Source organism: Protomyctophum bolini, assembly GCF_963924005.1.
Source record: "Protomyctophum bolini genome assembly, chromosome: 13".
In the NCBI taxonomy this organism is placed as follows: domain Eukaryota; kingdom Metazoa; phylum Chordata; class Actinopteri; order Myctophiformes; family Myctophidae; genus Protomyctophum; species Protomyctophum bolini.
This window is the reverse complement of record NC_137874.1, coordinates 29,116,396-29,130,313: the sequence shown is the minus strand read 5'-3', so window position 1 is coordinate 29,130,313 and position 13,918 is coordinate 29,116,396. Positions and strand designations below refer to the sequence as shown.

Below are 13,918 nucleotides of genomic sequence, written 5' to 3'. Positions count from 1 at the left end.
AAAAGGCAGACACCTCTTTCACAGAGCTGGCTGGCAGAACTGTGACCTATCTGCTAGTGTAATTTCGTTGTCAAGGAAACAAGTCACCCTTCTGTGAGATTTAAGCGGCCTAATCTGTCGGGATAAACAAGGGATATTCCTATGACAGGCGGAGCTACTCTAACACACATGCATGCACGTGTGTGTAGTCTGCGTACGCATGCACGCACACACACACACAGACACAAGATTTGTTTCAAATGAGTGAGTTGAGGGGGAGTATGTTCACCTACAGTATACTGTAGAATAGATGACAAGGATAAGAAATCATTCTGAAAAGAGATATGGCTACTAAAGATTTGTACACACTGCAGATTTCAAAAGATGTTGCCACGATTCCCAATGTACAAAGGCCAAAGCACTCATTAGAATGTTTGTAAGAGCAGTATGATATTACAATTGGCTTTCTCAACACAGCACAGCACCAGCTCAATTGCTTTCTTTAATTTACTCCCCCTTGAACGTGGCCACTGGAAGCCTTTTCATTTTAAAATATGGACCCTGTATGGTTGAACGTAAAAAGCTGTTGCAGTCCCTGAATGTGAATTCAACAGTTTTAAGGAACTATGTTATATATGTTGCAGTTTGCGGATGCATACAAGGCCTAGTGTGACTGGAGATTTGAGAAGAAGCAAGCACATTGTACTGTCCTGCACTGTGGTTGTAGCTTTAAATGGTCAATTGCACAGGAACAGATGCCAAAATAGTAGAGCAATCATTCAAAACTAAACCAGCGAGGGCACCAATGAGGAAACAGCTGGAACGACAATAAGAAAAGCCTCTCCCTAGTTAATTGGCAGTGTATAATGCACATAGCAGAATTACAAAAACACACATTACACAGGTAGAGAGGAGCGCTCTGCCCATGGCAGCAAATAGTACAGTGTACACGCTACTCTTTACCTGCCTGTTTCACACAAAAATATACTATAATATAAATATAATCTATTATATTAAAAAAAGAAAAAGGCCTTAACTATAGGGAGAAACATAGAAAGAGAAAGAGAAAGAGAGAGAACCACTGCGTTACCAAAACACTCTAGCTAGCTTGTTTGGAATGCTACAATTGTTGAAACAACTGGTTTCTCTTGTTTCTCGGAATGCTCACTCAAGTCAATAGCTTTGAATCTAAAAAAGAATAACCCCTAACATTATCAGTTCATTGTTCTAGCACTTATTTTACTTTTTAAGTTGTTGTACTTTTCCCTCGTTTGACTCTGTTACTTTGCCTTGGTTCACAAATAAGGCAGAATACCAGAATTGTCTCGGTTTCATGTGCTCATTAAATGGTGAGGTTTTGCTGCAAGAGGATCTCTTTTGGGCCAGCCATACTACTGACCAGCCAGACAGCGCCATCAAAAACAAGGACATTTTGTGCATTTTAAACATATCCCCCTCTTTGTTGGGAACTCTCCCTACAGGTATACACAAATTTAGGTGTACAATAATGTTTTGACTGTATAAGGTCAGTCAGCGGCCACTTAGACTTCATGCTAACAGTACACAAATGCATGGGTTGTCAAATTATTAAAACCTCTTGTAACAGTATCGTGTTTTTTTTCTTCTCCCAAGTCTATATCTACGGTATGATATTGATTAATGACATCTCTGTAGTATAAATGTAATGTTTCAGCAACGTCACAGATATTACAAAAGAAAATAATTTTGGACAGATTTCGAATTGTAATCTTATCTATCCAAAAACGAATGCTTACAGCTAAGAATCGTTATGTTCCATTATGGTTTGTAGGATTAGTATTGGCGACATCTATCTACACCTTGTGTAGTTTTTTCTTCTCAAAGATACTTAACATGTGCTACATTAAGAGCATTTGCACTAGACTGCAATGAAGGAATGTTCTCGAAATAAGACACTAAGTAAATCTTACAAAAAAAGAAGAAGAAGAAAAAACATCTACAGACATTGGTCCAACTGTACTATGACAGTTTTGAATTCAACAGAAGAAATGAGGCGCTAAAGCATGCAAAGAGAAAAGGAGAGAGTGGTGTTAAAAGAGACTGGATGGATGGACAGAAATGAGAGAGGTTGGGAGTGTGGGGAGAATCATGGGAGTGATGATTTAACAACTTAATCCTCCCCATATGGAGTCCCTCAGGACACTATACTCGTGTATTCTCTGTTATTGTGGGGAGAGCTTTAGCCGAAAATAGCATATCGGCTATTTTCACCTAAAGCTTTCCCCACAATACAGATGCTGGGGTTTAAGTGGTTAAGGGAAACATTGCTCCAATTAGGGTTACTGGACGATCTGGGACAGCCAATATTATTCATGGACATTGAACAACTCGTCACCAAAGCCAGCAGCTATAAAGCAAGGAATCTGTGATTGTGTCAAAATGTTAAATCTGGAGTGACGAAGTTCCAGAGAAATCAATTTCCCATATTATGAAGCAGCTCCAGATTTTACAACTTGGCATCATCTCAGGTTTGAGTTGCTTTGTTGCCATGTTTATGGCTTTTGGAGAGTTTCTCCACAAATGCTTATTGGATCGTCTTAGGGTTAGCACATATGAACTCAAAAAGTGAGTGGCAGTTCCTTTAAGTAACTTAGTTACAGAAGGCCGACTCCATTGTTGTGCATCAATACTCTATGACAGATGGACTAAAAGAGCCATGGACAGATAGACAGTGATAACATGCAAAATACACACTTTGATAAATAGGCAGTAGTTAAGTCTGAAGCATAACTAAAATAAATACAAAAACTTAAAAAATACAAAATGCACATACGCACACACACACACACACACACACACACACACACACACACACACACACACACACACACACACCTACAAAACAGTATATATCAGAATAAAACTCTACAAAGAACTATATATATATATATATCATATAAGTTATGTCACAATTATTCGCCAGAGTCATTGTTTCCTTTTCTATTGTTGCATCGTCACAAGTGTTTGGTTTCGAGTATGGCAGATTAGAAAGAGCCAAAAGTATCAAGAAAAGAGACACGGCCACAGACTCACGGGACAACGATCGACAGGGGTCCAGAGGCGAGGTGGTGGAAGTGGGGGAGCCATGGGGCCCGGAACGGGGTTAGGGGTGTCATATCAACGCTAACTGGGGGAGAAATGTAATTACATCATCATCAGTGGTAATTTTTGTCGTCAATTTGATGGTTTCTTCTGTTGCAAGGGAGCGGTTTCAGACTGGGGTAGGAACAACTCTTCTTAGGTGCTGAAGTACACTGCATAAAGATGGGGGGAAAGGTACGGTTGATAAAAATGTTAGTTGAATGCATGCATGAGAGCTGTTTCAAAATGTGGACAGTTGGACACCATCAAAATGTACTGTATCTGGAACCTGATATTTACTAAATAATAACATGAACTAACAATAGTCCCTGTTGTCCCAGTTGCCTGTGAAACATTTTTTACATTTCATACGTATTCAGGTCCCGTACAATCCCATTCACAAAATTACTCATCAGGACTCAGTGTCAAGTGATGAGTACACAGTAAAGTCCTCAGTGTTGATGGACTGCAGTTTGTACACTGAGTTAAATTTACACTGAGGACTTAATTGTGTAACTGTCAGCATTACTCTACTTAGTCATTTGAAATATATGTATCGAAATATGCATATAATCCATACAATAAAAATCACATAATTGTTGAATTTAACAATGACTGAGTCTTACCGATAATGACGATGAGCACAATCAGGCATATCACACCCAGGATAATCATCATCTAATGACAGTAGAGAGAGAGCATCGTTGTTAAAAAGTGCATGACAAAAACAACAAAGTATGCATTTTAAATTTCTTGGCATAGAGGTAGATTGTGAAACCAGTGAATGTCCACTAGCTCTAGGAACCAAATATTTGATGTTGACCCAGAAGCTAAGACATAATCTTTTAAATAGTAATAGTGCATTGGTCAAAATATCATTATGCCAAACATTGTTAGTATACATTTATTTAGAATGATATACATAATTGTTGCAACATTTAACTTTTGAAAAGGTCGAAGATCTATGAAGAGCAAGAGTTGTGCTAGTTTTTATTCTTGCTGCCTCAGTGCCTAATCTCAGACTAAATTAGACCTTGAAGACCATGATGTGAATACAATTAACTACCCTTATGGGTACATTTTACAACAATGCTGAGTTTTAAATCAACACTTTTGACTGTTGACATTTTACTGTTAACAATTGTTTGGGTCTGCATGACCAGGTATGAGAATCAGTGGACTATACACCACATTTTGGGGTGACATTGTGTAGCACAGCTGCTTGAAAAGCAGCTGTGCTAAAACCCATAGTCTGAATGACATAAAAACATACTCTGAACGCTGCAGCTGGCAACTATGACTGAGTCATTCTACAACCCAAGGCTGCACCTGGACAAAGCACATTCCACCTAGGAGTACTTATATTCTGCATGTGCACACTCACCTTGGCATTCTTCCACCAGTATTTATTCTTCAGTTTTGCAGCACTGGTCTCAAACTGGGAGGCTCCAGCCTGCAGAGCGTCAGCCCTGTCGTCCAGCTCCGACAGCTTCTGATCACGCTCTAGAACCTTATCCACGTTTACACGCATGATGTCCACCACCTGGGTGAATGACACGCAGCACAGAAGAGGGCAGAAGCACAAAACATTACTGGATTATTATGGTATGGCCTTGTGTTAGAGTCATTCCAAAATTACAGCACTGTCACTATTATTGCTAGATCTTATGCACCAAGAACGTTTTCTGTTCCGTTTCATTCTTGTCATCAATCTTCATATCAACGCTACGAAACGTATCTAGATTTTTCATCCTTTTATGTTTTTTCATCAATTGAATGCCCTATTAATAATTACATTGGATCCATTGAAATACAGGATCTTTTTTTTTCAAGGTTTTGGACATACACTGTTCAGATTCACACATTCATATGAATATGTGACTTTTGGTTTTTACTTTGGTTACTCACCTCGTCCACTTGTGCCTGTGTCTGTTGCAGACGGCGATTGCTGGTGAGGTTGGGGGGCTGAGTTCCCTCAGCAGGGGCGCCAGCGGCTGGGGCAGACCTGGCAACGGAAATGAAGGTTCTTCAGTACTTTGTAACCCAGCCAACATGGCAACCCAACAAACATGACATCATTCCCTCCACTTTTCACTCCCACTTCTACTCTGTCCAAGATGGCCGAAATGTTTGGAAGCAGCATGCAGCAGCTGATTCTGTTATGTGAGTTATTTTTATTTAATAGTATTTGATGTTCATTTATGTTTGAATTTACGACATTTTGGTTCTTGATCTTGATCAAATCGAACCAACATTTTCTCATGAATTGATAGTTTATTTGACCAGTAAGACGCCCTGAGGGTGATCACTGCTGGGTGAGCACTGGCGCTTTGGCATAGGGGGTCATATCAACATATGGAATGTCAGAACAGGAAGGATGGGTGGGGAGGATCAACATGGAATGTCAGAACAGGGAGATCTAAGGGTTTGAGGGTTGAAGTCAGATGTAGATTTGCTGGCCGGCTCCATATATGCAGATCTAGGTGATGATCCAGTCTTCTCCATGTATGGTTATCCAGGTTAGATGAGGTCAGTGTTGTGATTTTCATATATGGAGATGGCTATATATGGTGGTTTTGACGTGTCACGAGGCGGGATGTCACGAGGCGTGACCATATATGGAGGCATGATGTCACAAGGCGTAACCATATATGGAGGTGTGATCATGTCACTAGGCGTGACCATATATGGAGGCGTGATGTCACGAGGCGTGACCATATATGGAGGCATGATGTCACGAGGCGTGACCATATGGAGGCGTGAAGTCACGAGGCGTGACCATATATGGAGGCGTGATGTCACGAGGCGTGACCATATATGGAGGCATGATGTCACGAGGCGTGACCATATTATGGAGGCGTAGGTGACTAACGAACTAACTGGATTTCATAGTAAATGCGACCTACAGTAGCAATAATGATGTTATACGGCAGATTTATTTTGAGCAAAGACTGATTTGGACACCTGGCCTTTCAGGTCAGGTTTTTGTTCTGAAAGCTTTTCCCCTGGATGGGTTTCTGGTACTGGATTTCCCCCCACACATGTAGTAGGAGCCAGGTAGGAAATCTGTTAACTGACATGCTTCCTAATTGTATTTTGGTTGTATGGCAGAGAATGCAACGATTTAGAATAGATGACCTCTGTAGTAGCATTAGTCACATTATTTGTGGTATTGTGTTGTTGCTCTGTAGCTCTAAAAGCTTGCAGCATCACCTGAAGTAAATGAAAGTATTACCGGTACTTCTCTGTTAAACCAATCACCACCTTCATGACTGAATGCTGCATCACCTATTTTAAAATTCCTGTTTTTAAAATAAACAAGCTTTATCTGCTCTTTGCATGCAACAGATGAAGTTATGAGGTCACAATCCCACATGCTCTGATGCTGCCGGTTCTTTTAGTAAGTGCAGTACATCACTTGGCGCCCAGTGGCCTAGGGGTCCAGGCGCATGACACATGTACTGTAGGCTCTGGCCTGACAGCGCGTCGCATGTTTGAGTCCCGTTCATGTCGACCTTTGCTGCATGTCTCTCTCTCCCTCATCCATGCATGTCTTTCTTCACCAGTAACTATCAATAATGGCAGAAAAGCTAAAAATAAATGTATACAAAAATAAAAAATATATTTTTAAAAGTACAATACATATCTGTGAGAGGTTCCTCTTAAGTGAAGAGAGACAGAACTCTGCATAAAGGTCACCTTTAAATGCTGCTACACAACTTGTTAATCCCCATCTGACAACAAATCCTTCTACAATCGTCAACACTGCCACTGCCACTGAGTTTATAAAAAATGTCTACAGTATATTGTGCCCATGCAATGTCAAACAAAACACCAAGTCAAGTTCTTAACACAAGTGTATGCCAAATAGAATCCTGTTTTTGAGGGGCGCTAACCCCTCCTATACTCCTCTTCCCCTGGACCAGAAAAACATATCATATCCTATGTCAGGAGATTGGCTGTCATACAGTGATGTCATACAAGTGTCAAACTCATCTATAACCTTGCTGCATGAATGGGTGTTATACTTAATGACTTGAATGACTCATTTATCTCCTGGTGGTAAAACACAGGCAACAAATATCTCCTCATTCAATGTTTTTGCTGTATTCATTGACTGATTGATTATTGATTGATTGATTGATTTGCCATATAGTTCAAACTGGGGCCAACATATTGTCGAGGCTGAATGAACTGGAGCAAATGGAACCAGTTTATCATGTTCAATTTGCATTCATACTGCTAACGTTGCCCCAACAACTCATCCATTTATCCAATACAGCTGCAGGTCATTTCTCTTGGTGTGTGTCATGGTGAAGGCCAGAGAGGCAGGTCGTGCACTGTATTCCAGTTTTGACTTGTGACAGTGTGAGACCATAGACAACCCAAACTACACCGCAAAGTAACATTATCACAGTGTCTTCTGACATAGACATGTGGTATGGCACACAATGAACATCTAAAACAAAAGGCTTAAACACTTAAACCCTTCTAGACATAGTGAACGAGACCTGATCAGTTGGATCTGTATACTCAACGCATTTTCAAAAATAGCCTATCTACAAGCTCATACGTTGTGAGCTTGTAGGCTAGATCTGCTATTTCTGCCCAATGTTCCTCTCAGAATATGGATCATGCAGGTTCAAGAAGTTAATCAACAAGCTGCTAGAAGCCTTTTCACATTCCTTTCACTAAAACGCTGCCAGACAATAATCGACTGCGCGCAACATCAAATAGATATAGGCCGCCGCCTAGCTACATCTTTTCAGACCCCTTTTCAAGGCAGAGGCTGCAAAAATACTAAAATAGTCTAGTGAGTAGTGACCAATGTTCGCAAGCGTCCCCCCCCCCTCCCCCCCGCACTCGTGCACACACAGGCTGTGTGTTTTTCAGCACCGGACAGCGCCGCTTCAGCACCATGGCCAGAGTCTGATCAACAGCAGACTGCTCTTATATTTGTTTTAGTCTCGATGACGGTGGATTAACCTAGATTATAATGCCCATTCATTGTTTCGGAGGGTATTTTCCGACGCAGTTGGCTCTAATGTGTGAATAAATCCCATCGAGCATGACTCGACGAGGCCTGTTTAAAACGGTTATAGCAGGCTACAACGTCGAGGAGGGCGTTCCTTTTGGACATATAGCCTATATATGATCCATGGTGATCGTTTTTTTTTGACAATGTGATTTATTTTATTTTACATTCAGCCCATATCGTATATAGGCTAAACATCCTCGTTTAAAAGATGTCCAATTAGCCATCGTATGGGTTAAGGGTTATAGGCCATTTCAATAGCATTAAATGGCGTGTAGCCTCCTGTGCACATATTGACAGACGATGGAATTGTCACGGCCATCTTTCCACAGCCGACACTTACACACTTGTCGAAAACAGCAACAGTAGACCTAGCCTATATACAAAGGGCCCTACATATAAAGACATGATGACCGCTATAAGACACTGATGAGAAAGCAAACATGGGGGGAAATACACCCTGCTTTGTATCTGTCCGCCCGCGTAACGACAACCAACGACATTCTAGGCTATACATTCTGAAACCCGTACTATAGTGTTCGTTTAACACTGAGGGTCCATTTGTTACACTCTCTGAGTTAAAAGAACGGCAAGGGTCCCTTTATTGTCTCTATTTGTAGGCTATAAATAAGCCACACTCTGGATTGTATGTAGCCTACCCCCACCCCCCACGGTAGGCTAATATCACAAATAGACCTAATCCAAACACGCTCAAACGAAGGCTAATAATGTAAATAGTCTCAAATAGAATGTAGTCTTTATTTATAAGCCTTTGGGCGATCACACGATCATCCCTTTGAAATCAAACCAGTCCAATCTGGAATGAAATGACGTGCGTGCCCAGTGTAAAAGCATTAGGTTATAGTAACATGAATGAAATAGCTACCGAACAAGGCTGAAATTAAATAAATAAGCCTGTTTACTGACAGATAAGGCCTTTACGACGAGGCTTTATTCAACTGCAAACATTAGCCTAAAGTCTTCAGTGCTCATAACTGCGAGAGTGAAGCTATATACAATTGGAAACAAATGGACCCTTGGGGGGTCTATTTGGTTTCATTTATTTTACTGTGCAAGGTTAGGCCATAGGTGTTAGCTTCGTTTAGACTATTTCATCACGTAGTGTTTTTTCTTTCTTCCATATGCTTCTTCAGTATAGGCTCACAATCACAATTAAAGTGAATTCTATACGGACGAACGGTCGAAATAACCTATATTAACGGTCGAATGTCTGAATGACAAGGCACCGTTAAATCCTGTTATTTCCCGAATATCACCAATCACGTCGCGAAATTACAAGTGGCTCACAAGCAACAAATTAGCACTATAGCCTATATAAAAAGCACGGGGATCGGGCCTATACACGAGATTATATAATAACAGTCTACTTACATTTTTCCTGGCGATGTGGACTATATAATGCAGAAATCCCGAGTGGAGATGTTCGGAGTAAGTGGCTCTAGTTGCTTTAAGTGGATTGCCTTCTGCAGCTCGTCTACCCTCTGGCACCCTTTGAGAGGTTATTCTGTACTATCCGTGACCGTGCGCTGCTTTTGTTTACCGATCAAATACGTCCCCCTTCCCTTCAAAACAAGCTGCCCTCTCGGCCTATAATTTTATTATATAATAATATAAGTAAGGTCGTGCAGCGCCCACAGCCTTTGATATTTCTTCAACCGCCGGTCCTCCACAGTGTCGTTAATGAACATGTAATAAGGTACAGGATCGATCCCATTGCTTGGAAGAGTGGTCGGTCGAGCTTTGATTGGTTGGGATTTTACAAGTGAACTATATGGTTTATATGCAACAATAGTAGCATATACTTATACTACACATCTAATATTAAACTATGTTTCTATAAAACTTGGTTTGTGTAGATGGGCACTGTTTTAAAGTTCTCAGACAGAACATCTTTACATTTTTGTGAATGGTTTCTGGCATGGACATTTGAGAAATGTTAAAAATAAGACTAATTATCAACGCAATGTGTATATCATTTTATTTTATGAAATTGTTCAGTCATGTTTATTATGTTTTATTATGCTGTCATTTGTCAGTGGTTCCATGACAACCAACTATAGCCAATTACAGCACGGACATCTCTGTGGGCTATGGGGTCTAGACTCCACCGTAATAACCTGTCGCCTGGATTAGAAAGGGACAAAGATGGCTTGGTGACGTGACGTCACTCCCTGGTCTCATGTTGAGATGGATGGGTGGCCAAATACTTTTTTTAATGATAACGATCGTAGCGACCCCTTTTTCTACAGCTACTGTTATGACCCTATATAAACGTGTCCCATTCATGGAAATGACTTACAAGCCTGCCCACGTTTAGACTCAATGGACTTATAAAGGCTAGTAGCCTACTTATGGTGGTGTGCACGTATGTCAACAAAATGGCGTTCTTTATAGGGGGTGTGGTAAATTAATAGGGTAAATTCCAGTGGTCTATTATTTGGTTATTTCCTGTCATGAAATATTGGTCACCATGATGAATTTATTTTAGTGACAGCTATTTGCCTTTTTGTTTATTAAATTAAGGGGCCAAGCCCGAAGGACAACAAATCGGGAGTAGGCCTTAAAAGATGAAGCTTTATGAGCCAATGAATATTGCAGTTTAATACATATACACGCATGCAGAGAGTCAACTGTTCATGAAACTTTACAGTATATGGTACAGGTAGGTAGAGGATCATGCCAAATGGCGCTGAAACCATGCAGTCTTACTCCAATTGGCCAAAGGGGGCGCTATAGCAATCATTTGAAAATGAAAACAGGTTCATGGATTGTTTGGCCAAAAGCGCTAATCCCGTATAGTCCCGTAATCAGAGTCAGACTGAGACTCCATTCGCATAATTATGGAAATGCAATTTCTTTGACATGGCCAAAAAACTATTACTTGCGCGCTCTGCTTGCGCAAGTAATAATAACCAGTAAGACGCCCTGAGGGCAAGAAGCTCTAAAACAGGTCTGGGAATGGATTTATTTATTTTTTAAATGCCGTTTTCGGGCTGGGTAGGGTGTGAAATGTGTGCTAATGAGTAAGGCCAGGCGGGACCTTGGGCCAGCCCAGTTAGGGCTCAGGTAGGGCCGGGCCTATATTTTCGAGCCTGTTGAGAACTCTAGTTTTCGCCGGGTCAGATGTAGTTGCTGGCCGGCTCCATATATGCAGATCTATAGGTGATGACTCCATGTATGACTATCCAGGGTTTGATTAGGTCAGTGTTGTGATCTTCATATATGGAGACGGCACATATGGAGCGTGTCACAAGGCGTGACTGGTGGACTGACTGACATGAAGTGTGACTGACTGACATGAAATGCAGGTTTTCATAGTAAACTGCGACCCGTGGTCGCAATAATAATAATAACTAGAAAGTGTGGTTGCCGCAGTCGCTTACATAGGCCCCTCCCACTAATATTGTCAGCCAATTACAATTTTGTTATGGACAGGTGTATTTAATACCTTTTTATACAAGGTTATTGATCCTAAGCCACTGATTGCATTGTATTGTGTAATCCTACAGGAGTCACCAATAACAACTCCAAGCCGACGCATTTACTACGTAATGAAGACCTTTATTAATCCCACAGGGTAAATTCTGTGCCATTCACGAGATATCTCGTGTTTAGAGCTTTATCACAGTGTGCCAAACACGAGAAACATGAGATTCAATTTTCTTTTATTTTTTGTCTTTTTATGTCTTTATAAAGATTGTAAAACATAGATTGGTTACATAACCAACAACAGCCAATTAGCTGCTACAAACGTTATGCAAAGCTCGGCCAATCGCAGCGGAAGTTCGATTACTCCGGAAGAAAAATAAAGCGTCACAGTAACTATAGTTAGTGTGGTTGCCACACTAACTAGAAAAGTCAACTAGAAAAGTCTGTGCAACCACACTAACTAGAAAAGTCACAATTTTGAAAAATTGCAAAGAGTGGTTGCTGCAGTCGCTTACATAGGCCCCTCCCTAATTTGAAAATTTCTATAACGCTTGAATAGTTTGGTCTTCTGCCCCTGCAAGGGAATTCATGTCTTTATAAACTATTGTAAAACATAGATTGGTTACGTAACCAACAACAGCCAATTAGCTACTACAGACGTTATGCAAAGCTTGTCCAATCACAACCATGGTACTGTATAAAGAGCTCTTCCCAGGTCCTAGAAATGGTCTGTTTGCGATGATGGAAAACTGTAGCACTGGAGGGGTCTCAAGGCTCAATGAGTTTTCTTCTCCTTCATGTGTTCATGTGTGCAAATACTGTAGTGGCTCTGAGGAGCATACTGGAAGGCAGCAGTGAGCGAGTCCTGTCAGCGCAGCGGTGATCACTTTCATTGACTTCACAGGCACCTGGGACTGATGGCGAGCCCACTGATACTGTGGGAGCCAACCCAACATGGACAGAGGAGCCAGCAACACTGCAGAGTTCCAGACCATGAAGCTGGATAGGAAGTGTATAGAGGGTATGTGCGTGACATCATCATCAAACCCGTAAGTTACGCAGGAAGGCCTATACTGAGTGTCAAAAAACGACTTTCTGGCCTTGACAACCCATGCATCCAAACAGAAAAGTCCTATCTGATTGCATTAAACAACGTTAAACAATGTTAAACTCACTTTGCCACTCGATGTGCCATTCACTTTAAGCATGCGCATACTCTCTATTGGGCAGCAATCTTATCGTATGCATGGGATTGATATAACACATCTGAAGGACACATGTTGCCTCAACATGAATGGACATGTGTGACTGTAACCACCTTACAGATCTCATATAGAGTTGCTCTCTCCCATGAAAGAGAGGGAGAGAGAACATGTATATTTGGTGATACTACAGTACATTGACCGGCTTTTTTGGCAACCACAAACTCTTTGAGGGCCCATCGTGGGCACTATAGATTTAAATTTCCATCTTACACAATTTGGTTTTTCATCTCCCATGGGGTCCAGAGAACCAACAGTAGGTCACTGGCTCTACACCCACAATTTGATCATCTCCCAAGGGGGGTGTTGCTGGCCTGCTGGCATCAGCATAAGATTATCATAAGATTATAGGTGGCGTGCAATGGTATAGCTACTAGCTGCTGTGTGGCTATGTACACATGACACAGAGGGACTCCATTCAGTGTTGATTCAGTTACATTATTTTCCTAGTATGAGTACTAGGTCTCCATTGTACCAGTGTATCCATTTATACACTATTACAATAATTAGAGCCAATAACAGAGCTAGTTTCACTGGTACCTGTTTATTTTTGAGGGGCTCTACCCCCTCCTATATACAGGTTTAATGTTTGTTTTTAGTTCAATGTTTGTTTTAAAAACACCATTGACTATGAAGGGAAATTTTACGTCATCTTGTCCCTAACACAAACATTAAATCCCATTAACAATAAAGATAATTTTATGTTTGTGTTGACACTGTTTGTTTTACATCATCATTACATCACCTAATCATAGCAACATGAGTTAGACTTTAATATATTAGCGCCCCTCACTTCATACGGGTGTGAATTTTAAAGCAATTGATAGGACTTTACCGTTAAGCTCTGCTGGATTGGAATCCTGTAACATAGGACATGCTCACACTAAAGGTTCCAAATGTAAACACTTGTGTGCTAGCAGCAGCGAGCAAAGGGCTCCGCCAAACTTTGGTCAACTCAACTGTCATTGCATCTCTGTATGTATTTATCATTTTATTTTACCGACGACATGGGTGGGCAGCCAACTGGCCGTGGATCCCAAATGACTCTGGGCCACAGGTCTAGTCTAACTAT

The 13,918-nt window shown here is 41.0% G+C and overlaps 1 protein-coding gene across 1 annotated transcript; it reads right to left on the bottom strand.

The window, feature by feature from the left end:
* Positions 1 to 2,176: 2,176 nt before the first annotated feature.
* Positions 2,177 to 9,712, bottom strand: vamp2 (vesicle-associated membrane protein 2). The gene is made up of 5 exons (XM_080780366.1): positions 9,527 to 9,712; positions 5,008 to 5,104; positions 4,484 to 4,642; positions 3,726 to 3,777; positions 2,177 to 3,272 (listed from the first exon to the last, which is right to left on the bottom strand). Coding segments are annotated over exons 1-5 (327 nt in total). The 5' UTR covers positions 9,529 to 9,712; the 3' UTR covers positions 2,177 to 3,255.
* Between the last annotated feature and the right edge of the window lie 4,206 nt (positions 9,713 to 13,918).